The following is a 24,210-nucleotide window of genomic DNA, read 5'->3' as shown; positions in this document are numbered from 1 at the left end:
TCGCTGGAGTGGAGGAGCAGGGTCCTTGTCCCCGTCTCCCGCTTAGACTGTAAGATCGTTTTGCCTCGCTGGAGTGGAGGAGCAGCGTCCTTGTCCCCTGTCACCATCTCCCACTTAGATTGTAAGATCGTTTTGCCTCGCTGGAGTGGAGGAGCAGCGTCCTTGCCCCCTGTCACCGTCTCCCACTTAGACTGTAAGATCATTTTGCCTCGCTGGAGTGGAGGAGCAGTGTCCTTGTCCCCATGTCACCGTCTCCCACTTAGATTGTAAGATCGTTTTGCCTTGCTGGAGTGGAGGAGCAGCGTCCTTGTCCCCTGTCACCATCTCCCACTTAGATTGTAAGATCGTTTTGCCTCGCTGGAGTGGAGGAGCAGTGTCCTTGTCCCCATGTCACCGTCTCCCACTTAGATTGTAAGATCGTTTTGCCTCGCTGGAGTGGAGGAGCAGCGTCCTTGTCCCCTGTCACCATCTCCCACTTAGATCGTAAGATCGTTTTGCCTCGCTGGAGTGGAGGAGCAGCGTCCTTGTCCCCTGTCACCATCTCCCACTTAGATTGTAAGATCGTTTTGCCTCGCTGGAGTGGAGGAGCAGCGTCCGTGTCCCCCTGTCACTGTCTCCCACTTAGATTGTAAGATCGTTTTGCCTCGCTGGAGTGGAGGAGCAGCGTCCGTGTCCCCCTGTCACTGTCTCCCACTTAGACTGTAAGATCGTTTTGCCTCGCTGGAGTGGAGGAGCAGCGTCCGTGTCCCCCTGTCACTGTCTCCCACTTAGATTGTAAGATCGTTTTGCCTCGCTGGAGTGGAGGAGCAGCGTCCGTGTCCCCCTGTCACTGTCTCCCACTTAGACTGTAAGATCGTTTTGCCTCGCTGGAGTGGAGGAGCAGCGTCCGTGTCCCCCTGTCACTGTCTCCCACTTAGACTGTAAGATCGTTTTGCCTTGCTGGAGTGGAGGAGCAGCCCAGTGGTTAAAGCGTTAAGCTGTGAACTAGGGTTCAAATCCCACTGCCGCTCCTTGTGACCTTGGGCAGGTCACTTCACCCTCCATTGCCTCAGTTACAAAGTTAGGGCCTCGTTTGCTGAGCGTTTTTCCCCACAGACACAGAACGAGAGAAAAGCCTTAGTAAATCAGACTGTAAGCCGTACTCGCGGTACCTGAATGTAACCTGCTTTGAAGTGGCTGACCAGTCATGAAAGGCGGAATATAAATCAAAACAATTACATTTCATTAAATTACCGGTACGTATAGTTTAAAACCGCTGTATAAATGCTGAAATAAGATAAATGCTCGTTGGGAGCTCAGATCTGCAGCGAGACTGACCTCCGGTTCCTGTCCTTGTGTACACGGGCAACCTCTTTGCGACGTCGGCCAGGATCTGCTTCTGTACCTCTGGTCGCTCTTCATTTTCATACTGCTCCTTGTCTGCGTAGGACAGCAGGAACTGCAAGGAGAGGACGCTGTTACCATCAGCGAAGGCAAATGTACGCCGTGCAGTCCTCCTTTTATAGGAAGGACATCTCTAATGTCCTTCCTATGAAAGGAGGACATTAGAGATGTCCTCCTTTTATAGGAAGGAAAAACTGGGCTGTGTAGGGGCATCTGTCCTGCCACAGCAGTACAGAAGAGCAAACAAAAACAAAGAAAACCTGGAGCAACTTGGAGGGAAGTGATCCCCAGGGATCACAATTTAATGCAGCTAAATGACATTCACAACGGCATTCAGCAGGGCTACACTAGTAACTTCACAGGGATCATCCGGAATTAGGCACCAGACGACGACTCCTGGGATGCAAGTTCAAATCCTGAATGTCCGCTGCCTCTCAAACCCCTCTGCGTCCTTGTCCCCATCTCACAAATCATACCCCCTGCTTTGTAAGTTATTCCCTACCGAAGATCTCCAAATACTGAAAACAGGCAGAAGCAGGGGCCAGGGAACCCAACTCTAACTCGCTCCAGATTTGTGCCGAGTTCTCAGAATTAGTGTCTCACGCACTCCTGGGAATATGCTTGGCTATTCCAGATAGGCCCTGCATGCACAGACTTCTGAAGCTCAGCATCTTTAATGCACATTGGGCTCCGAGTCAGACAAGAGACGCACTCACTAGAAGCAGCAGGCTCTGTCCTGCCAGGACAGTAGATGCACATATATATATATCTGCAGATATCTGGATTTGCCATGAAACCTCTCACTTAGAACGCATGATCTCAGCTCTTAGAAATGGCAAAAATCGACAAGGCTGAACTATTGCCACTAGCCCACGAAAATAAGGCACTGGGCGACAGCTAAAACCGCCCAGTCTACAGGTCCCAGGGAAAACAACGCTATTACTTTACTCTCCGACACTTCCCCTCCCGCTCCAGCACTCTCCCCGCTCTTCTCTCCAGCCCTCTCCCGCCCGCTCCTCTCATGCACCTCTCTTTACAAATGCCCCTGCTTTTCCTCTTACCTTTTTGTTTGGCTGACTTGGGGGTGTAAAAATGGACTTCCAATACGTCCAGGAGAAAAGCACAAACACCACATGGAATACTAAGAGGTAGGCAACTAAGAAAATAGAAAAATAAAAGATTATTAGGTCATTGTGTGCCCTTCCTGACCCCCAAATCTGAAGCATAAAACCTTTAAGGACACCGGTGGGCTTCAGGAAGGCAGCTCGGAGCTTGCTCACCCTACTGAAGAGCACCCAGTGTGATCTATAATATGGACTTCTGCTGCCTGTGGCCAGGGAGGGCCTAGAGAGAGCGTCAGGAGCTGTCCCCTGTGCCTCATTCCTATACACTCTTCTGACAGCTGCTACGCCACCTGCTTTCCCCCCGGCAGGAGATGGTGATCTACCTTCCTGAAGAAGATGCAACATGCCGAAATCTCTCTGGGATGGTATCCCGAGAGGGCCATTATCTTATCTACATCAGCAGGGCAGGCACCAGCACTGATCCGATCGAGCAGTAAGAAGATAAGAAATTGCCATGCTGGGTCAGATTAAGGTCCATCAAGCCCAGCATCCTGTTTCCAACAGAGGCCAAAACCAGGCCAGAAGCCCCTGGCGGATCCTCTAAAGTAGATCTAATCCCTGTTACTCACTCCCAGGGAGAGCTTTCTTTAGTCTAGCTCAGTAATAATGTGTCGTGGGACTCGTCCAAGCCTCTTTTAAACCCCCGCTATGTTAATCGCCTTGATCATCTCCTCTGGCAACAGAGTCCACAGCTTGATAGTGAATCTGTTGCCAGAGTCTAGAATTGCATGGCAACATCGAAGTGTGTTTTCTGACTCCATGCTCTGCGTGTGTGTGTGTGTGTGTGTGTGTGCGCGCGTGTGTGTGTGTCTGTCTTTCGGTTGCTCTGCAGTGGTAGGTTGAGCGTGTGACTGGGTATAGAGGAGTGCGTTGGAATGTGTGTTGCTGGGAAGGAGCGTGTGCGCATGTATGTATATGTGAGGAGTGCCACACTCTTCCCCCCACCTCGTCATCTCTCCTCCCCCCCTTCCCCTCCTGCCAGCGCTGCTCACAAAGCCAAGGCTGCTGCTCCTTTCCCTTCAGCAGGCAGGGCCTGGGTTTCTCCTCCAGCACGATGCCTGCGACATCAGAGTCAAAGAAAGGATGGAAGGACAGACAAAAGCAAAAACAGAAGCCCTGGGTTTCTTTTTTTTGCATAAAATGCCCTAAAACTCCATCAGGGAGTGTTACTATTAAACGTGCGAGATGCTAACAAGCAGAAGAAATGAAGGAGGTGGGCCTGAGAATTGCCTCCAGACCTCCCAAGAGTCAAACAGGGGAAAATGCAAGCCAACGTGCAGAGAGGAGAGGTCCGGCCAGGGTAACCCGCACCAAGCAGCCACGCTTACAGGCAGATCATCAATACGAAGGAGGTGGCCGGATGTTTCAGACAATGGCTGCTGTCTGAATTATTACCAAGTGTGCCGGGAGGGCGTCTGGAGGTCGGATTAAGCACAGGCAGTGGGGTCCTTACCTGTGGGGCAGCTTGGGCAATTATCCAGTCTGCCTTCCTGGAAGCCACCCCCCCCGCAGCCACTGAAGCCGGAGCCTGCCGGCGAGCTCCTCCTCAACCCTGCAGCCACTTAGACTGGGACCTGCCTGGGAGTCCCAGCACCACCAGAACTGCCCACGTGAGTGTCCCAACCACTCCCCCCCCCCCGAAGCCACGTCCCCAATGCGTGCCTAGGAGCCTCTGCCGCCCGAGGGAGAGCCACAGATAGGAAACATCTTTTATGCTGGGGCCTTCCACTCCCCAGAAAGCCCCCACCACCACCACCACTGAATAAAATCAAAGATGGAAAGATTTACATCAAAGCATTCAGAATGTAATTACTGAAACACAACAGTGGTGGCGGTGGCTTTTCGTGGTGGGAGCGGTGCTTTGAATAAGGGAATTTAAATGCCCGTTACTCAGCAGGGCAAAGAACTAGAGAGGAAGGCAACAGCTCCTTACCTTCTGCTCTCTGCTCTGTTTCAAAGGGTCTCCTCTGGGCCAAGGTCTGCGCAGGCTTTCAAACTTGCCTTTTAAGGGCACCTCCAGGAACGTTATTCCGAAATGTGCGCTGTGGACCCCCTCCCGAGGGAGGGTAACCTGCAGGCCGAGCTCTTTCCGTGGGCGAACGGCTGGGACGCTGCCCTGCGGGTGGGCCACAGGTGGCTGTGTTTAAACGTATCCGGTGCCAAACCGGGCGAGGACCATGAAAACAAACGCCAGGCAGGATAAGCCTGCGCTCTTGTGAGGCGGGGCTCCCGGCCCGCGGAGGGAGCAGCCACGCGCACTGCCGCGCGCAGCTTTCCTTCAGTCCAGAGCTGAGGTTTCACAGCAAAGCAGTTCTTCAGTGAAGGGCGTCGCTTTGCCTCCCGTACGATAAACAGACCCCCAAAATTACAGGCCTGAGGAGCGGCGATCACAGAGGAACGCCGCACCCACACGTTTCCTCTTAACGGACGCCACGCGATAAGCAGCAGCAGCAGCACCGCCTCACATGTGGTCGTTATCTATTTCTTCTTTTGGCCCGGCAGTTCTCTCCTGCTCCTTTTGGGCTCAGTCAGAACCGGCCTCCATTGGGCTACAGGACCACGAGCCTTCATTTGCAGCTCCCACTGTTTTTATACCTTCTTCCGCCACTGCAGCGACTTTCCTTAGGCCAAGGGTCCGCGGAGCGCGGCTCGGGAACGTGGCCCCCGAAGTCTGGCCACCAGGTGTCGCTGTTGAGTGATAGCTGGGATTCCCCGCCCCCCCCCCCCCCCTCCCAGGGGCTGTGCACCTGCCTCCGTAGCATCCCTTGCCCTAGCCCTGGGAGGCTGCCCACCGGGGCGGCCCAACCACATCACTTTTATCTAACAAAGCGCCAACGATGCGCAGCAGCGTACCCGGGAGGAAATAAAGCATAAAAACGTGCAGGGGGCACGGGACGGCTGCAGAACGAACGGAGCAAACAGGAAGCTGCAGCTGGGCTCCCAAGAAGGTTTCCCTAGGAGTAGCGTTGCCAGAAATGCGGTCGGGGGAGGGGGGAATTTGGCACACAGAGTGCAATGGAAGACATTTGTGAGCAAAGATGTCTGCCCAGACGGAGGTAGTTCACGGGGCTCGCTCTCTCTCTCGCACACGCGCGGGAAGCGGTTTCCTGCCATGCTGCTTCACTGGCTTTGGGAAGCAGGATAGCCGGAGCTCCTGCCACAGACCCGAAATCTCCTCCTTGAAAATTAGCCTGAAATGTTGGCCTTATCTCCCCAAACCCCCCCAGTTAGGAAACACCGCCCCATTAAATAAATCTATTCGTGGCAGCTCCCATAAAAGGTTCATACAGATTTGGGGTACTTAGATTGCTTTCCTGCCTGAGCCTATTCGAGAGAGCTTCAAAGAAAGAACAAGAATAACGTTAAGTCTAATTTCACCTCACAATGCGGGTGCACACAGATAAAAGGAGGCTCACAGTTTAAGTCTCTAATTCCCCCAGACAACAGACTTCTTAGTTGTTATGTGCAATGGTGACATTTAAACGACTGAAAAAATGACGTTCCTTCCAACATTTTTATTGTGTGGCAAGCCCTGCCAGCCAAACCTGCCTTGGATCCTGCCAGGCCCAGTTCCACGCCGGCTCATGCACGGCCTCATACAGCCTGGGACACCGATTTCCCAGAGATCTGAAAAGAAAGCGACAGAGAAGTGCACAGAGTTGCTTACCTTTCTCCACAGGGTTGGTCAAGGTCACTGCAAAAGAAGGAGAGAAATGTGTTTTTACCCAGTGACTTTCAGAAGGGCCAAAGCAATGCATCCAGGCAAGCTACAGCTCTCAGAGGGCCACCCGACCGGCAACAGATCAGCCAGAGCAGGCCAAGGGCACCGTGGGTTTCAGCCGCAGCGCCCTCGTGTATTTCTGAGTTCTGCAAATAAAGCAGAACTAGAAACAAGGCCCATGGGGGGTGGCAGCTGAGGGGTAGAGACTGCAGCGGCTTGGGGTGGTGAGAAAGGGGGGCAGACTCTACGGCAGTGATTAGGAACCTCTGGAGCAATGTTTTATGATTCAGCAGCAAATCCACACGCACATGTACATAAAGATAGGCCCTGCTTCATATTCACAGCTCCACCTCCCATTTTTACTGACAGTCTTTAAAAATGCTAACTTCCAAAGATTTTTCCCTTCCTTTGGTTCTGCGTGCCTGGATAATTCATTTTTTTCCCACCCTTTCCCAGCAGGCTCACTACATACAGCCCGGCACTGAATAATGCAGGCTGGAGCTGCAGGAGGGCCAGCGGTCAGGATCATGGCATCGTGGTCAGCAGGAGGTCCTGAATGCACCGCGCCAGACTGACTCTGCCCCAACGGGAAAGAGGGGGAATGGCCACTGCAAGGACTGTGAGCAGGCACCGGCTCGCAGTCCCCTGAGAGTACAGAGAGAAAGGAGAGACTGGGGGGAACAAGGTGGGAGAAGGGTAGGGCAGGAATGGAAAGACATAGATGAGACTGGATGGAGAAAAAAAAAAAACTGCAAGAGGGGAGGAATGGAAAACAGGAGAACAGATGTGCAGGAGAAGATGCATAATGAGAAGAAAAAAAAAAGAGACAAAAGTGGTAATAGAGAAAGGATCGAAAGAAAGCCAAAAACAAAATACATTATCTAAATACAAAAAAACCCAACTTGTATAACATAAAATGATTTGTCATATCAGATAATGCAGATTCTATGGAAACTTAGCACCACCACTGCTCTCCAAAAACTCTCCCTTCATGGCTGGTCTAGGACGAGCGCCCAGGTAGCACAAAGGAAAATCGGATTCACCCAGTGGGAAACATCTCTTTTTCTGTAAAGAGTGCTGGCAAAGGAATAAGAGACTTATTCAAGCATCACACATGGAAACGTCTGATTTCCAGTCACCGCAGACCAGTGGCACATGCGTACAAACCTTCTCCCACACACACTCGCATGTTCACTCTCACATACACCCAGACTCTCACGTACATGCAACCTCAATTTCCTCTCTTCCACACACACTCATTCACACCCAGACTCTCACGTACATGCAACCTCAATTTCCTCTCTTCCACACACACTCATCTCAGTAATGGCAAACCAAACACTTTGGGGCAGATTTTAAAAACGTACTCGCACGCGTACTTTTGTTCACGCAACCGTCGCAAACAAAAAGTACGCCGGATTTTAAAATATACGTGCGTAGCTGCGCGTATCTTAAAATCCGGGGTCGGCGTGCACAAGGCTGCGCAAAATAGGCAGCCTGCGCGCGCCGAGTCGCGCAGCTTGCCTCCATTCCCTCCAAGGCCGCTCCGAAATCGGAGTGGCCTCGGAGGGAACTTTCTTTCCGGTGCCCCCCACCTTCCCTTTCCTTCCCCTAACTAACCTGCCCCCCCAGCCCTAACTAATTCCCCCCCCCACCTTTATTTCAAAAGTTATGCCTGCCTGAGGCAGGCGTAACTTGCGCGCACTGGCGCGCCATGTTCCGGTCCGGGGGCCGGTCCGAAGGCCGTGTCCACGCCCCCGGAACACCCCCCCGATGACATGCCAGCTGTGACACGCCCCCCCCCCCAGGAAAGCCCCGGGATTTATGCATGTCCCGGGGCTTGCGCGCACCGCCGAATCTATGCAAGATAGGCTCGGCTCGCGCAGGGGTTGGAAGGGGCAGCTTTTCGGGAGTTACGCGCGTAACCCTTTGAAAATCTGCCCCTTTATGAAGTAACACAAATTTCTGCAAAAAAACAAAACAAAAAAAAACTGAAAGAGACTCCAAGAACATTGCTATACCATTTCGTAACTGCACTAACTCTCATGAATCAAACAGCAGCAGCCTTATCTGTGAAAAGGCAGCAAGGCAAACATTACACCCACCCTGGGCAAAGAGAACAAGCCAGACTGCTACAAATCCCTACAGAGAAACTACACTAGCCGAAATATTGCACCTCTGTCGCACATGTGCATCACAGACAGACCCTAACCTAATACAGAATAAGGGACTACAAATTAGAAACAAACATGCAGACAAAAATAAAATGGAAAGCCTGAGAAATCACACTCTGAACCACGGAATACTGAAGAAAGAACAGAATACAAAAATAGAATATGCCAATCAGTGAAAATTCAAAGTACTTTTTATTTATTTATTTACTATTGTTGACTGATCTTATTTTTGTAATTGGTTGGTCCCAACCTGTTTTTCCCCCTTTTCGGTTTTTTCCCAATTCTTTTTTCAGGGTCTCTATTTTCTATTTTTTCTCTCTCCATATGTCTTCTTCCCTTTTCTCAAACACACATACAGGCTCTCATGCTGGATTGTGTCTCTCGCACACACACACAGGCTCTCACTTTCATATGCTCTCTCACATACACACACACATTTTCTCTCTCTCTCACACACACACTTTCATTTGCTCTCTCACACACACACACACACAGGCTCTCACTTTCATATCCTCTCTCTCACACACACACACACAGGCTCTCACTTTCATATGCTCTCACACACACACACAGGCTCTCACTTTCATATGCTCTCTCTCACACACACACACACAGGCTCTCACTTTCATATGCTCTCTCACACACACACAGGCTCTCACTTTCATATGCTCTCTCACACACACACAGGGTCTCACTTTCATATGCTCTCTCACACACACAGGCTCTCACTTTCATATGCTCTCACACACGCTCACAGGCTCTCACTTTCATATGCTCTCACACACGCTCACAGGCTCTCACTTTCATATGCTCTCACACACACACTCACAGGCTCTCACTTTCATATGCTCTCACACACACACACACAGGCTCTCACTTTCATATGCTCTCACACACACACAGGCTCTCACTTTCATATGCTCACACACACACACACACGCTCTCACTTTCATATGCTCACACACACACACACACACTCTCACTTTCATATGCAATCTCACACACACACACAGGCTCTCACTTTCATATGCAATCTCACACACACACACAGGCTCTCACTTTCATATGCAATCTCACACACACACACAGGCTCTCACTTTCATATGCTCTCTCACACACACACACACAGGCTCTCACTTTCATATGCTCTCTCACACACACACACACACACAGGCTCTCACTTTCATATGCTCTCTCACACACACACACACACAGGCTCTCACTTTCATATGCTCTCTCACACACACACACACACAGGCTCTCACTTTCATATGCTCTCTCACACACACACAGGCTCTCACTTTCATATGCTCTCTCACACACACAGGCTCTCACTTTCATATGCTCTCACACACACACACACACAGGGTCTCACTTTCATATGCTCTCACACACACACAGGCTCTCACTTTCATATGCTCTCACACACACACACACAGGCTCTCACTTTCATATGCTCTCTCACACACACACACACACACAGGCTCTCACTTTCATATGCTCTCTCTCTCTCACACACAGGGTCTCACTTTCATATGCTCTCACACACACACACACAGGCTCTCACTTTCATATGCTCTCACACACACACACACAGGCTCTCACTTTCATATGCTCTCACACACACACACACGCTCTCACTTTCATATGCTCTCACACACACACAGGCTCTCACTTTCATATGCTCTCACACACACACACACAGGCTCTCACTTTCATATGCTCTCACACACACACACACACAGGGTCTCACTTTCATATGCTCTCACACACACACACACAGGGTCTCACTTTCATATGCTCTCTCACACACAAACATACAGGCTCTCACTTTCATATGCTCTCACACACACACACACACACACAGGCTCTCACTTTCATATGCTCTCACACACACACACACAGGCTCTCACTTTCATATGCTCTCACACACACACACACAGGCTCTCACTTTCATATGCTCTCACACACACACACACAGGCTCTCACTTTCATATGCTCTCACACACACACACACGCTCTCACTTTCATATGCTCTCACACACACACAGGCTCTCACTTTCATATGCTCTCACACACACACACAGGCTCTCACTTTCATATGCTCTCACACACACACACAGGCTCTCACTTTCATATGATCTCACACACACACACTCTCACTTTCATATGCTGTCTCTCTCTCTCACACAGGCACACACTTTAAAAGGGCCTCAGCCTTCCCCTCACTCTGAACCTCCTCTTCTTGAGCTGCCATGGGCTGAGATCCACAGCGGTTCTGCTGCCAAGCCCCCTCTTCTTGGGCTGCCACAAGATGGGCTACGGCAGCCCTGATCTTCTCAGGCCATCACAAGATGGAATTGGCACCAGCCCTGCTACAGGGACACTTTTGACTACAGGGACAGACTCTGCTCCTCTTTCTTTTCCGCACAAACACTCTACCTCCTTCCTGCCTGCGCATCTCTGCCATCTTTTTTTCCCGAGCTGCATGGGCAAGAAGGAGGTAGAGTGTTTGGATGTTGGCTGGAGACCCGGGAATTTCCTCAGAATTCTGGAGTCTCTGGGCCAAATCTGGAAAGATCCCAGGTATGTCAAGTATCAACATACTCCTTCTACAAAGAATCAAACTGGTTAAAAGAACATGTTTAGCTAGCACCAAGGATACTTTTAAAAGGGAGTTTTGTTACAGCGTGAAATGAGCTGCAAATGCAATAAGTACTTCTAAAAGGCACTCCCTTTGTGCCTCAGTGCATCCTGGGTGTGAGTGCAGTAATTACACGAGTCACACACTCAGCCCAACCCACATCACAGAAGGTAAAAATTACCTGCCCTTAGTGCTCCAACTAGCTTTGCAGAAACTGTAGCCACATGTGCAGAATGATGTGTACATAATTACAGGGATAATCCTGTAACAGCAAACATACATAACTTCTGCTATAGTGCGCATGGACATTTTTTGAGAAAATTTACACACATGGGAGGTTATTTTCAAAGGAACGTGGGTGAATGGGCTTTTGAAATTGCTCTGCTAGTATGTTACATTTACAGTTTCCTTTGAAAATTTAAGAACTCTGCCAGCCCCAGCAACGCCGCCTCTCTTCTCAGATAAACATATGTGCACATATGACACAGGAACAGAAGTTTATCCGCATGTCAGGCAGGCGACGTTACAATCAGACAATTTGCAAAGGATAAAGCAGGGGATTACCCACAGAAATGGCTTGGAGAATTACAGGATTGGAGGCAGTATGGCTTTACCAGAAGTAGATCTCGTTGGACCGGGGGGAACAGACTGTTAGATCTGGGAGAGATGTATTGGACTTGGGATGGTAGGAAGGCCTATGACACGGTTTTCATGAGGGTAATTTATAAGTATACCGAGCGCCCTGGGTGTGGCCCTAAAGTGACTCACTGACTGTGTGGGAGGTGACAAAAAGTAGTGGCAAACAGAGTTCCCACCAAGGAAAGGTGGGTGCCCAGTCTCGTGCCACAGGGATCAGTCCTCGATCTGGTTCTCTTTAACCATTTTGTAAGCGATACTGCAGAAGGCCTATAAAGGAAAGCTTTGCTTTTTTTTTTTTGTGGATGATACCAAGATCTGCAACAGGACAGGCAGTCTGGAAGGTGTGGAAAACATGATGAAGCCTGAGGCACGGTCTGGTGGATAGAGCAGCGGGCTACGAACCAGGGAAGCCAGGGGTCAAATCTTACAGTCACTTCTTGTGACCTCGGGCAAGTCATGTCACCTTCCATTGCCTCGGGTGCAAACACGCAGGCCGTTTCGATATAAAAGTGCGGGAGAGCGGGCGCTCCGTGTTGAGCGCCCGCTCTCCCGACGCGCGCCTAGGCACCCCCCTCCTGGGTGAGCGATTCTTTATTTAAATTAGGGCCAGCGCTAGGGATACTAGTGTGCCCCTAGCACCTCCTTATTAGCGGAAGCGGCGGCTGTCAGCGGGTCTGACAACCGAGGGTGTACAGAAAAGCATTTTTTTCCTGCTTTTCTGTACACTTTCCCGGTGCTGTCTATGATTAATGCCTGCCAGCCTTTGGGCGGGCGTTAATTTCTGAGAGCAAAATGTGCGGCTTGGCCTCACATTTTACTTTCAGTATCCCGGGCGACTAACTAATAGGCTCATCAACCTGCATTTGCATGTGATGAGCGCCATTAGTTTTCGCAAGTTTGGCCTTGAAAACGCGCCCGAATTGGCCTGTCAGACTGTGAGCCCTCTGGGGACAGGAAAATGCCGGATACTAATCTGCTTTGAAGTGGCTGAAAGGCAGAATATAAGAAAAATAAATAAAACAGATGGTCTAGGGTTTTATTGCTAAATAATGCAGGGTCATGCATTAGGATTGCCAAAACCCAGGGGAACAATACAGGATGGGGATGAATTTCTGTGCACAAAAGAGGAGCAGGATCTGGGGGCAATCATGTTTGATAATCTCAAGATAGTCAAACAGGTAGGTAAGGTGTCAACAAAAAAAAAAAAGACAGAATGCTTAGGTAGATAAGAAGAGGAAACGCCAGCATGGAAAAAAAAAAGAAGTGATAGTGCCTGTGTATAAGGTGAGATCTCCGTTGGAGTACGATGTACAAATCTGGAGACCGCAGCTTGAAAAGGATATAAACCGAAGGGTTGGTCCAGTGCGCAGCAACTAAAATGGTCAATGGTCTTCATCGTAAAACACAGGGAGGCAGATTTCAAAATCTAAATATGTCTAGGCTGGAGGGAAAGGGGACATTTAAACACCTTCGAGGAATAAATGCACATGAAATGGGCCTCTTTCAACGGAAAGGAAGGAGGCGTCATAGAATGAGGGGGGGACAGGAAACGTTTCCTTAGGGAAAGACCTCCCTGGGGATGTGTCCGAGTCCCGGACGGTATCAGAATGCAAGAAGCATGGGGCAAGCCCAGAAGGACTGAGCAAGAGACGGGCATGGGCCATATGGGTCTCTATCTACCTTCACGTGCTATGGTTCTACCCTCCCTGGGTAAACACAAAGACAGATCTGTGCACAGCGCCACGACCGTATACTTCCAGCAAACCTCTGGGTGCAGAAGCAGAGGAAGAGACGTGGTGCTGCATAGGGCAGGAGCGCGAAAACCGCAATCCCCGGGAAGTTTCTAGTCAATCTGCAGTGCTGAGGTGGTTCTCAGCCCTTGGCAGCAGAAACAATGTCATCAGACCAGAACGGATGTCGTCATGAGTTCCTAGGAGCTCCATTCAGAGCACTCCAGTACCAGGCCCTCAGGCTGAAACATTCATGCACCCTTGGCATAGATGTACTGGGCTGTTATGTGCCTTTGCTGGAGGGTAGATTGTGAGCTTGTTTGCATTTATATTCTGTGAATATATTTTCCACATTTGGCAGATTTATATTATTCTACTTCACTTGGGGCCAAAAGGATAGGGCAAGATCGCTGAGTAAGTTGAGGTGCTGCTGCTAAGGGATTTTAATCTTCCAGATGTTGACTGGGACATCCCAGCTGCAGTGTCATCTAGCAGCACAGAGATCCTGGATTCCCTGCAAGGAGAACTGTTCTGTCACGTGATAACGGAGCGATACTGGAGCTGGTGCTTACTAACAGGGACAGAATCTCTGATGTTGTAGTGGATGATCATCGGGAACAAGTGACCACAGGATGGTGTGGTTCAGCATTGGGACACAAGAGATGAGGGCTCATTCTAAGGCCGAGGGTCCTAGACTTCAGGAAAACTAACTTTGTCAACATGGGGGGAGTACCTGAAGGAGTCGTTAGCTGGATGGGAAAATCTAAGGGAAATAGAAGGGCAGTGAGCAAAACTGAAAGGGCAACTAATCTTTTTATTAAGAATGCAAATAAAGGGAAGAGGAAAGAGAGGCCATTATGGTTTTGTAAAGAAGTAGCTGAAAAGGTAAAGGAGAAAAGGTTCGCATTCATAAAATGCAAAAGAACACAGAAAGAGGAAGACAGGCGACAATATGTGGAAACATCAAGAGAAGCTGGGAAAGCAGTCAGGAATGCGAAAATTCAAATGGAAGAAAACAGAGGGACAAGACTTTTTTTTATTTAAGCTGTTAATGTTAGAAGGAAGTGCAAAACTGGCATTGTGAGACTCGAAGGGGAGGAATATGTAGAGACTGATGAAGAGAAAGCAAAATTGCTTAACAAATAATACTTCTGTTCAGTGTTCACTGTGGAAGGGCCTGGAGCAGGACCACATGAAACAAACACAAACTGATTTTCAGAACAGTGTGTTCATGGGGAACTAACTCAATCTAAAGAGATAAGGCTGGATGGGACACGTCCGAGGACACTAAGGGAATGTAGAGAAGTCCTGGCAGCTCCGCTGGGTGGCCTTGTCAATGCTTCTTTAGAGTCGGGAGTAGTTCTGAAGGACTGGAAAAGGGCGGATATGGCTCCTATTTAAGGGACTGATGCAATACAGTGCGCTCAGCCAATTGAAAAAGATACATTTTTAGTGATTTCTTAAATTCCGGTGAATCTGAAATTTGACGAAAGGTGTTTGGTAAGTTATTCCAAATAGATGGGCCTGCAACAGAAAAAGCTCTTTTTCAAGTAATGTTCAGCCTTGCAAGGCAGACCGATGGAACGTCTAATAGGTTTTTTATGTAAGGATCTTAAATGTCTTGTTGGGTTGTAGATTCGCAAATTGGAACCCAGCTAAGTTGAAGATGGGTTGTGTACGAGTGAGTGAATGATTGTCAGCATTTTATATAGGATTCTGAATTTGATGGGGAGCCAATGTAGAGAGTAGAGTATTGGAGATTTGTGGTATTTCATTGGAGTACCAGATAACATACGAGAGGCAGATGGCTGAATCGGGTAAACCCAAATAGAGTGCACTGCAGTAGTCAAGTCCAGAGAAAATAAGGGATTGAGGAACTGTACGGAAGTCTTGATAAAAAAAGCAGAGGACGGAGGCGCTTTAACATGTGTAATTTGAAAAATGACTTTTTAACTATAGCAGAGATGCGTTGTGTTGGAGAAAGATCTGAGTTTATCAATACTCCTAGACAACGTGCATGACTTAAGATAGGAATGGGAATGTCGTTTAGTAAAAGATGAGACGGAGGGCCATTCGAGGGATTCACAATAGATGTCACATAGACAATTTCTGTTTTTCAAGGATTTAATTTAAGACGGTTATGGGATAACCAAGTATTGATTGTGTTTATATATAGGGTGACCATTGAAAGAGTGGAAGACCATGACGTATTGTACTTGGACTTCAGCAAGATCTTTGATACGGCTCCACCCAGAAGACTTATAAATAAATTGTGCGCCCTTGGTATGAATCCTAGAGTGACCGACTGGGTTAGAAACTGGCTGAGTGGGAGACAAAGGGTAGTGGGAAATGGAGTTTTCTCTGAGGAGCAGGGTGTTGCTAATGTTGTGTCTCAGGAATCCAAACTGGAAGAATTGCAGAGAGACTTTGTGAGACTGAAAAACTGGGCATCTACATGACAGATGAAACTGAAGGCGGAAAAGTGCAAACTGAAGCACATAACGATGAGCACAAATATTCTTAATGCCAGGATCCACAATTAGAGTCACCACTCCAGAAAAGGACATTGGAGTCACTATGGACAGCAGAGGGACATCCTCAGCTTAGAGTGCAGTGCCAATCAAAAAGGAAAACAATACTTAACACTTATTTGGAAAGGAAAAGAGAATAAAACTGAGAATATCATAATTCCTCTGTATCAATCCATAGTGCACTATGTGCAGTTCTGGTCGCCCCGTATCAAAAAAAACCTATAAAAAACTACAGAGATGGGTAACAAAATGATAAAGTGGACGTAGGAGCTCCCTTATGAAGAAAGGCTAAGCCCGGGGAAGAGATGATCGAGGGATATGCTAGAAGTTTATAAAATCGGGAGTGGTGTGGAACGGGTATTTTCCCTTTCAAACACTCCATGAAACTAACAAACTGGAGACAGTATTTCTTCAGCGAACGCACGATTCAGCTGTGAAATTGACTGCTGGAAGATGTGGGCAAGACTAGTAGCATAGCTGGGTTTAAAAAAGAGCAACTATTAGCCATGTAAACTTCTGGGAATAAATAACAGAATGGATTTCTTTCCAAGTGATCCAGGCTGGCCACTGTTGGAGACAGGAAGCTGGGCTTGATATGAATGGCTTGAATCTGTAACATCTCTCTGATGATCTGTCCAGTCTGGTGCCTAAACTTCACATTTCTGATAGCACAAGGAAGCATGGACTTCGTTATATCCCTATCCAATTCTAACTTCTCTTCTGGGCTCTGACAAAACGAGTGTCTAAAACCTTTGGGAAGAATTAGTGGATTCTACACTGAAACTATTAAAATTCCCTATTAGAGGACCTCGATCTTTCCCCACCTGTGGATTGCTGCGACCAATCTCACTATTTAATTTGGATATTAAACTGCTCAAAAAACGTCCTAGAGCCAGGTTTAGCAGGGGTTACTGCAGTACATAATCTGCTCAACCACGCAAGGCGTGAATCTGGGCAAACACGCGGCAGATATCCAGAAAGTCATTAACCCTGTTTGGACTGCACAAGCAGGTAATAGACAAGCAAGGTTGCTGGCAACCAGATGCTGAAAAAGCATTCAGTCGGATTCATTGGCCACGTATGATCGATATCTTACAGAAGGTGTGAACTGGAAGTCATTTCATAACATACTCCAAACATGTCTACGTCACGTCACGTCCCGCTTCCCATAAATGGTGAAGAAATCTGAGGTATATGGAAGGTGTCAGGTTTCAGGGAAATCCGTGTGTTCAGATAGAAATTTCTGTTTAAAATGAGCAAACAGCTAGTTGACGCATTCAGGAGTAAAGGCAAATAAGATAGCTATTTCAAGTGCAAGAGACTCACAGCAAAATACAACCACTTGGCCAGGGCCCTGTGCAGCTGTGGAAATGGAGATTCTGCCAACATTGGCTTATTTTGTTTCAGGCTCTTAAAACCGTTACACCAATTAAGAAGCTGAAGGACGTCAAGCTAAGGTTTTCAGCCATATCTGGAAGCACAGACCTCCTGGGGTGTTTTTCTCAGTTGTGGGTGGAGGTTTGGCCGTTCCTAATCTTAGTTTTTTTATTTTTAGGCAAGTCAGCTCCAAGCTGTGGAAGAATCTCTACTTTCACACCCTAGCCCATGGAAAGTATTTAGATTCATATTTTCAAGTGCTCTTGTTTTCCTAGAAAGATATGGTGCACCTTTTAATAAAGGCGTCTTCTAAATAATATTGCATGATCTGATTCCATTACTTGGCTTTTCAAAGATCTCCCAATACTCTTTATTAATGTCAAAAAGAGAGAAGCTATTTCCTCTAGATATAACCTACTCGGCCTTCCGAGGGTCAGAAAAGCAGTGATTTCCATATGCGGGGAAAGATAGAGGGATGGATGGCTACCAATGATATAGTGTGTGTGCCTGAGGGGAAAAAAACAAAAAAAATCACCCCAATTAGAAATTAGACAAATCCCATCTTATCAACATGGAAACTTTTTGTAAAAACTACAGCAATTCTGAAGAACAAGTACCACTGCTTTTAAGATAAACGGGTTCTTACAACAGAGAGCAGCTGAAAATCAAAGGCCCATAAGAAGCATTCAACACAGAGTTCCTTTAAAGGGTTTCTACAGTCGGCAGAAATCAGATATCTGTATGGCTTTTCGGTTACTTTGCTCTGCATTCACTTGTTAAAAATCCAAAGGGATTTTAACATGTTTTTATAACACTAAACACTCATTAACACATACTTGGGGATACATAACTAACACCAATCAATTTGCATCATCAGCAGTTGCTTTCCGTTACCCTCATGTTACAGATATCACAAAAATGCTTTGATGTTCCCTTAAATTCCCACACCAAATAATAACTATTCAAGAGTACAACATAAGATTTCCATCAGTAACAAGAGAGAAAAATGCTCTATAAAGGGTCTGTCAACATACCTATGGTGTATTTCTGCTACTCTGAACTACAGTTTTAACACAGCACTAGGGACCCTGTTATTTTATGCCCTGTCTAGAGGGGAGATTAGTATCTTGCCTTTATCACAGGAAAGATCTAATTCATCAGCTCCTTATATTTCGGCATGCTGAAGCTATTCACACTGCACTGGAGAGAACCTAAACCACAAGGGGTGAGAATTTGAGGCAAAACAGTGGAACGCAAGGGATCCCATGAACTACAATGCTAGAAATAGGACTTCTTTCAGCCAACCCGGACAACACTTTGAATGTCTCGAGACACTGAGTGGGCCTTTACACCATGACAGGTGGAAGCCAGGGTTCAAATCCCACCGGCGCTCCTTGTGACCTTGTGCAAGTCACTTTACCCTCCACTGCCTCAGGTACAAACTCAATGAGTCCCCTGGGGATAGGGAAATACCTACAGCACCTGAATGTAATCCACTCTGAAGTGCCAAAAAGCAGAATAAATCAAATCAAATAAATGTTGAGGGGTTAGGTATTTGTAAGGCAAGGTGAAGTTTGCAGAGTGACTGGGGGGGGGTTAAGTAAAGTGGAGGCTGGTGAGCCATGGAAATCAAGAGGTACTAAAAGCAGACTTAAGTGGCCAGCTCAAGGCAGGCTATGTAAATGCTCATGCTGAATTGCATGTGGATTGCCAAGTCTATGTAGACGATATTCCAAGTTTATGCGCCAATCAGAGGGTCCTATTCAAACGCCTTGGGAGAGGTTTCACAATATCTTTCATGTTTACAATCACGGTTATGCAGAAATAGATTAGTCATCAACATGGCCAAAACTGAGATACTTTGTCTAGATTTCCTTGGGCTGAGATGCCAAAACACATGACAACTGATAATAATATGAGAACTGAGATTTCTCAGGAAGTGTGGAACTTGGGCGTTGACTTAGATACTAAGCTTTCATTTCGTTCATAAATAAAACAAGTAGTACGAGCATCATATTTTGTTGCAAATGCTACGACATTAACGCCCTTTTTTTTTTTTTTTTTTTTTTTTTTTAAATGAAAATGACTTGAAAACAGTCATTCATTCTTTGATATGCTGGCTTGCCTCAGAATACAACGCAGGCCTTGCAATGTGTACAAAATTCCGCAGCGCGAGCTGTGGCAGGAATTCCAATACATCAACATATTGCTCCTTTTTTGATAAAGTACCACTGGTTGCTCATGGTTTGGAGAATTAAATTTAAAGTAATAATGTTGGTCTTTGGAGGTATAAATAGGTTGGCTCCAATTAGTTTCAATTCAGCCTTACTGTAGCAACCATCAAGGGGCTTTGAAATCTGGCTGTCAAATGCTATTAAATGCTCCATCATTTAGTTTAATTGAACTGGACAAGCCAAGAGAGAGACTCTTCTATGTACAAGGACCAATGCTTTGGAATAATTTGCCAGGATGTTGGAAAGCTGAGATTGGGCTGCTAAAGTTTAGGATTCATTTGACATCTGTTATGAAAAGAAGGGTAAGGGCACACAGTGTAATTATGATAGTTGTTGAATTTTACTGTACCTTGAAAGAAACGGGTGGTCTGCCTACTGTATAATGATATGCACATTTAATAATTTACATTAAAGTGTATTGTTTTTATTAACTGGCTTATTTTGTTTGTAAGGGATATTATGGATGTTTTATTGGAAACCACCTAGAACTGTTGACAGGCAGTTAATAAAGAAAGAAATGTAAACAGAAAATCCGCTCTTCCCCTGTCAAAGCTTCTTGCAGAATTACAACCTAGTTAACTTTTAACTGTAACAGAAAGAAGTGAGAAAGACAATCTATTGCAATCTTTTGGGTAAGTTATTCCTGCCTAAAGTTCTACAGTACAAAGGATGAAAACCCACACGTATCTCATTGCCTTTTGACATCATGTGATCACAGTAAAAATCAGATACGGTGCACCTATGAGATGATCGGACTTTCACCAATGGTAAGGAAAGCTGACTGCATTATAACACTGATGGTCTGCCTTTAAGAACAGAAAAAATAAAAACACATAATACAAACTATATTTAAACTGCTGACAAACTCCTCTTTTGAACAAAACATTATTCATTGTTGATATGAATACAACAAGGAAATGCACTGCCATTCCATAGGTACAGTATACCACAGCTATGCCCTAGGACAGCTCCCGGGTACAGCAATGATTTTTTTTGTTAGGGTATGAAATTCTGAGGCTCTGTTTTGATAGCAAACTAATTCTTCTGGATGTCTGTGAACCCTCCAAAACACTCCCGAAGTGTGCACCAGGTCAATGATTGAGCTGAAGTTGGAATGTAATTTCATGTATTAAAACTTAATATCCCACTTGATAAAACATGTTACCCAAGCAGCAGTACAATAAAAAGCAATCATAATTTCTAATAAAAATAAATACAAATACAAAAACTCATCATAACTTAAGACAATGTACTCAAAACACAGACATCAAATTAGAAATTGTCAAATGCCTTATTGAAGAACCACGACTTCACAGCTTTTCTAAACTTTAAGTAATCGGATATAGAGCGAATATCAAAAGGTTGCATGTCCCGAAGGAGCCTGAAAGCCAAATGATGAATCCCCGGTGAATTCCAACCAAACAACAGATAACCTCAAACTCAGAAAAATAAAAATCCCTGAAAGTAACAGAAATTAAAAAAAAAAGAAAAGAAAACCACCGCCAAGTAGTTTAGGAAAGTGAATCCCTTTATAACGATAAGGAATTCACTCTCAGAAGCATCGCATAGGCAGATGAGGACTCACTGACCCATCCAGTCTACCTTTGACCAAGCTCCGGAGACTATGAAAATCCCTTTATTGGCTACTATCAAGGTAACTTTAGAAATCTTCTCGTCTTGTGATCCTTGTACTACCAGGGTAGACAACTCAAATCCTGAAGTGCCACAAACAGGTTTGGCTTTCAGGATATCCACAAGGAATATGCATGAGATAGATTTGCAAACAAAAGGAGGCAGTGCATGCAGAAATACCTCACACATTTTTATTGTGGATATCCCTAAAACCTGACCTGTCTGTGGCACTCCAAGACAGGAGCTGCTTACCCCTCTGTTCTACTATGAATCACAGTCTACTCAAAACACAGCTGAGCTTCTGAGACTACTCCCTTACTCTTAGACTTTTGTTCAATGGCTGGAGATAGCCTAGAGCTGGTGGTAAAGCCTCAAATGCCATTTTTAATATATCAGGAAAATATTGCCTACTTAGATTTGGTGTAAAAACCACAGAAACTTAAGAGAAATTGATCAACATTCTCTCAACCAGTGGTTCTCAATGCAGACCTCAGGACACACCCAGCCAGTTAGATTTTCAGGATATCCACATTGAATATGTATGAGATAGATTTGCATACATTATGGATATCCTGTAAATCCAACTGCTGGGTATGTCCCAAAGACTACACTCTGTTTTGCTCTGCAGAATCAGATTGTCTTTAACTGTAGAACTCAAGACTGAATGGCCAAAAGCTATCCCCTCAAGAATCTTCACACACAGATCCTTAATCACAAGCTACTGACTTTATAACTTAGACATGAATACCTTTGCTTTGAAAAGTGGTATAAAATCCATTTTGTTGGAATGCAAACAGTTTGGAAACTGCCCCCTTTATATATAATTTTCCCATTTTGTGTCTATGGGTAAAATGCTTAGTGCACAGGGCCCTCCAGGACTGTATTTAAGATTTTGGCACTCATAGGCAGAGTACCAAGGTGATGCCCCTTTGAAACTGTGCTGGCACACTGCCTTAAAGCAAGCAGAAGCTCCTCTTTGGCCTGGATTTATTTATTTATAAACTTCTATATACTGACATTCGTGGGAACATCACGCCAGTTTACAAATAACTAAAAAAGAATGGAAAAATACAATGAACAGGGAAAAGGGGATAGAGGTGCAGGCTAGAAGTGAGGAGATAGTGGTAGCAGTGGGAAAATAAAGAATAAGAGAGAGAACAGATAGGAACAATGCCATTGAGAGATACAGGCGGTGAATAACCTTATTATGGAAACAAAAATAAACCATAGGATATGTACAATAATAACCATGGGATAAGATCAATAATAACAATTTACAATGCTGTACAATTCTGATGGAAAATGCCTTCATAATCTGGTACTCTTATCTTGCTTATTCCTAAATCTGGGCCTGGGGCCCTCACTTAATCTATCATGGCACAGTCAATTCAATTCTGGCACTCTACTGAGTTAAAAGTAACTTTATCCCAGGAATCCCCATTATACACCTAATCTGTTTCTGGTTTTCTCTCGGTGTCAGTGCCCCTGTTGGACATCTCTAGCTGTTTCTCTTTCAGTCTCTGTATCTCTTTGCTGCTGCATGTCTCTCTCTCTGCCACAGACTATATCTCTCAATACCTCTTATGCTCTCTTTCATTAGTGTTTCTCTTAATGTGTCTCTTTTTTTCATAATCTATGGGTGTAACTCACTCTCAGATTTCTTTGTATTTCTTATGCTCTCTTTTATAGACTGTCTCTTTTAGTCTCTTTCTCTATCACTTGTGAGACATCTCTGTGGGAGGAACACTTTTCTGAACCAGATCATTGCATCAGTCACCCTGCGATCAGGATAATTAAATAAGAATGTAAAACATTCCAGGAAGCTAAGACTTTTGAAGTTAAAATGATCAAGCACTTTGAAACCCTGAAAAAAAAAAAAGAAGAAGATCAACAAAGCTCGGGTTTCTTAACCCATTATGAGCAATAAAAAAATTCTACTGCCTGCCACCTTTTCATCAAACCCACCACCCCCCCCCCCCTTCCCCTTCCCCTTCCCCTTATGCCTTTTATGATTAATTTATATTTCCTGGTAAATATCTTTTGCTCATGCTATTCTGACCCGAGGAAGGGGGCTGGCTCCCAAAGGCTAGTCAAGCAATGAATTAAGTCAGCTCAATAAAAAAAAGGTATCGCCTTTTATAGTTTTTGAAGTTTGTATTCGTTAACTTTTATTGCCAAGTATTCAAGAGATCTAACAAGGCAGCCACACCACTTCACCAGGCTTTCTCTCCCCTGTCCCCTCAGGGTCCCTTGCTCTCGGTCACTGAGTGTCTCTTTTGCAGTCTCTGGGGAGGAGACCCCCGAGTCTCTGCCTCCCAGGAGGGCAGGTGCCCGCCACTTCCTCGTACCCCGAGAGAGGAATGCCCGGGGCCCACCTGGAGCTCGCTTACCTAGGCAGAGCTCGAAGACGTAGGCGTAGTAGGACCAGAGCACGATAAAGGTGATGATGAGGACGGGAATCCAGGAGAAGACGCGCTGACAGCAGCGCAGCCCCCTGGACGCAGCCATCTTCCAGCCCAGCTGCATCCTCCTCCGGCGGCATCGGCACTCGGCTGCTCACGCCTGCACGGAGCGTGCTCCTCTTTTCGGTGCTCGATCGCAAGGTCTGGCGCGCGGGGGGGGAACGCTCGAGGTTCGACTGCTCTGGCCTGCTGCCGCTGCGGCTCGGCGCTCGACGGCAGGGACGTTCCGCTTCCCAGAGCCCTAGCACGGGCTCGTGGCGCGCTCTAGCGGTGACCTTCGCGCGCCGGCGCGCCCGCCCGGGGAGGTGGGGGGCGTGAAGGGGGTGGGGGTCTGATGCTCTCTGGCGCTGCTCGTCCGGGCGGAGGTGTGCGGGGGATTAGACCGGGGACCCTTTTAAACTGAGATCGCGAGCCCGTGAAATACCAATTAAAAAAACCCAAAACCAAATAATAAAATAAAGAAATTCTATTATCGTACCAAGCAGAATAAACGTATTAACAGGGTGCACTAACTGGGTTGTGGTCTAAGTTAATTCGGTGGCTATAACCCAATATTCAC

The 24,210-nt window shown here is 46.5% G+C and overlaps 1 protein-coding gene across 2 annotated transcripts in view; it reads right to left on the bottom strand.

The window, feature by feature from the left end:
- The window catches only part of ZDHHC15 (zinc finger DHHC-type containing 15), a 61,061-nt gene extending 37,059 nt beyond the window's left edge, over positions 1-24,002 (bottom strand). For both annotated transcript variants that reach the window (XM_029607657.1, XM_029607658.1), the window contains exons 1-4: positions 23,580-24,002; positions 6,175-6,201; positions 2,445-2,539; positions 1,318-1,438 (exon numbers count right to left, since the gene is read on the bottom strand). In XM_029607657.1, the coding sequence (XP_029463517.1) occupies positions 1,318-1,438; positions 2,445-2,539; positions 6,175-6,201; positions 23,580-23,715 (379 nt within the window). In that variant the 5' untranslated portion in view covers positions 23,716-24,002. The remainder of the gene's footprint in view (positions 1-1,317; positions 1,439-2,444; positions 2,540-6,174; positions 6,202-23,579) is intronic.
- Between the last annotated feature and the right edge of the window lie 208 nt (positions 24,003-24,210).

Source organism: Rhinatrema bivittatum, chromosome 6 (genome assembly GCF_901001135.1).
Source record: "Rhinatrema bivittatum chromosome 6, aRhiBiv1.1, whole genome shotgun sequence".
NCBI lineage: Eukaryota > Metazoa > Chordata > Amphibia > Gymnophiona > Rhinatrematidae > Rhinatrema > Rhinatrema bivittatum.
Note: the sequence above shows the minus strand (reverse complement) of the source record. Positions and strands in the feature narration are given on the sequence as shown.